General features: G+C 46.8%; 1 protein-coding gene across 1 annotated transcript; it reads right to left on the bottom strand.

Moving 5' to 3' along the window:
- Positions 1–413: 413 nt before the first annotated feature.
- Positions 414–2,453, bottom strand: LOC115404966 (thymidylate kinase-like). Its single transcript, XM_030114335.1, has 5 exons — positions 2,178–2,453; positions 1,992–2,100; positions 1,608–1,698; positions 1,290–1,487; positions 414–1,124 (listed from the first exon to the last, which is right to left on the bottom strand). Exons 1-5 carry the CDS (start codon positions 2,437–2,439, stop codon positions 1,014–1,016), a joined length of 771 nt encoding a protein of 256 aa, XP_029970195.1. The 5' UTR covers positions 2,440–2,453; the 3' UTR covers positions 414–1,013.
- Positions 2,454–2,500: the final 47 nt, after the last annotated feature.

Here is a 2,500-nt window from a genome sequence, read left to right as displayed (position 1 = left end):
AAACAAACCTCCATACTGGATGTTGTTCATCTAAAGGAACCGTTTCCAGTGTCATCTCTACTCGATCATTTGAGAATTTAGAACAAGCTTTTTTTGAAACGTGGTTATGAATCAGATGTGACCTTTGACAAGCTGGATGATACGGCCAAGACGCACCAGCTTACTGACAAATAAAATATACTGCACATGCTGCATTTCGACTGTGTGAGAGAGACGACACATGTACATGGATACATGAATGAATGTCAGTGTTATTGAAGTTATGCACACACACACACACACACACACACACACAAGCCAGAAATTAGTCATTCTCCAGGCAAGCTTTTATTCATTCAGCAAGTTTTTTTTTTAAAAAACTGGAAATGTTACAGGCCTCTTACAAAATATAAGACGATATACAAGAAGCACACTGTGGGGGAAAAAAATCTCAGCTTTTATTTACATTTGAACAAAGAGTGGCATGTCTACAATCATTTATACCCTTTCAAAACTGTCACAATCTCTGGGAAAATCCAGAATTTAGCATTCCATGCAGTGGAAACTGTTCTGAAGCATCAGAATTACCATGATTTACTGGGAACAACTGCTTTGATGAACACAACAAATGAAGGACTCTGGCTTTGCCCGTTAAGCATTCCTTCTCCACTTCAGCTGAGAGTTTTGGGTCGTCGTCATGCTGAAATATCCGTTGGTGCTCGCGGCCAACTTTCTCTGCAGACTACCTGGTGATGTTCAGAGTCTCGATGGAGTGCTGCAACTCCAGACCATGACATAGATAAATGATTAAATAATGATATATGATTGGCATTTTATTGAATTACTGGTAATAGCACACTTAATGATACATCTAGATATCTAAATGAAATTGCATTTAATGATATTTAAGGAATTGTTTAAAGGTCTATTTATTAATTTTGGAAGGTGTAATCCTCCATAACGCTGAATGAGTTAAGAAAACGTGAGTGTGCATAATGTGCAGAAAACAGTGATGCGGCCACACCGGCCCAGATTCACTTCCACAGCTCTCCGAGAGGCACATCCTGTGCCAACCTGATGGCTCCATGGCTGTGGCCCACAATGTCCAAATGCACACTCTCAACGTCCTGCGAGGCGTCGATGACCTGAAACACATTATACAGACAGACATGTGAAGCAGTTTTGATGTAAACAGTGGCTGTAAAGGAAAATGTCAATCTGTCAACTTCTCAGTTATTTGAGCAAATGCATGCGGCTTTGAATCGCACTATTAATGAGTACTTGGTGTCGGGATCAAGCCGTCTTCTTACCTGCCAGTTAACTGATTCATCCTTCATCAGCTGCTCAAACTTCTGCTGCACCGCCTTTTGGAAATCGCTCGTCTCGTACCGCTCCTCCCCGAAGTGACCCCGGCGCGCCGCCTCGGCCGAGCTCAGCTGCAGAAACATGACCAGGTCGGGCTTCGGCAGTCCCACATCCGGCTTCATGCACCAGTCCAGGCAGAATCCCTGAAGGACAGGAAAAAAAAAAAAAATCCTCAACCGTTAAGGACACGTGCATTCGTAAAAGCTTTTACTTCCACAGGCGCTGAAGGTGCAGAAGCTGAAAGGCAACACGAGCAGACTCACTGGCTTCACGCTGGTGAAAGCCACTCCAGAAAAGGCGTATCGGTCCACAACCAGAGTGATGCCCTGCTCCAGCTTCCTCTTCATTGAAGGCCTGTGGGTCATCAGTGTTCTTTTTATCAGCATGCCCAGAATGCAACATCTACAAAGCAAGGTCTCATAGAAGAATTCACCAAAAGTAGTTTGAATCATTGGTGAAGCACTAAGCTTCATCCCTCTCTCTCATACACACACACACACACACACACACACACACACACACACACACACAGATAACTGTATTCATGACACCTCATTATTTGAAATTAGAATCCCCTCCTTATTTTCTATAATCTATATCACTTCATGCAGCCTGTCGCAGTTAAACGTGTTGGACAGTTTGCTTACACGAGCTCCCAGCGGTTTGCAGAGAAGAGCAGGTGCACGGCGTGGTCCTCCAGCTCCGTGCGCTTCTCCAGGTACGAGCTGATCAGCTGTCCGATCGTCGTGGTCCTGTCTGCGGGGACACGCGACACCGCGGTGTTAGAGTGGAAACCACACACCTGAGCGGGACCTCGACGGAGGATTACACACCGGGAAACCTCATCATCTCCGCCGGGCGGCCGCTTTGCTGCAGCGCCTGGACCAGCTTGTTGCACTGCGTGGTTTTCCCCGCTTTGTCCACCCCTTCCAGGACGATGAGGGCTCCTCGTTTCGCCGCCATCGCTCCGCCTGACGCTTCGGAGAGCCGCGCCGCAGCGGACAGAGAGATGAAGTCCAGAGAGGCTCTACCGGCGGGTACACATCCCACAGCGCGCCAGAGCTTTACCGCCTTTTTCCTGAAATATATAGACATGAGGAAGTATGCATGACGCATTTCCGGTTCCGGGTTCTTACGTCATGGACGTGAGACTACG

The sequence above is a fragment of the Salarias fasciatus genome, chromosome 18 (genome assembly GCF_902148845.1).
Source record: "Salarias fasciatus chromosome 18, fSalaFa1.1, whole genome shotgun sequence".
Classification (NCBI taxonomy): domain Eukaryota; kingdom Metazoa; phylum Chordata; class Actinopteri; order Blenniiformes; family Blenniidae; genus Salarias; species Salarias fasciatus.
The sequence above is the reverse complement of the archived record's forward strand: the minus strand, read 5'-3'. Positions and strand labels throughout refer to the sequence as shown.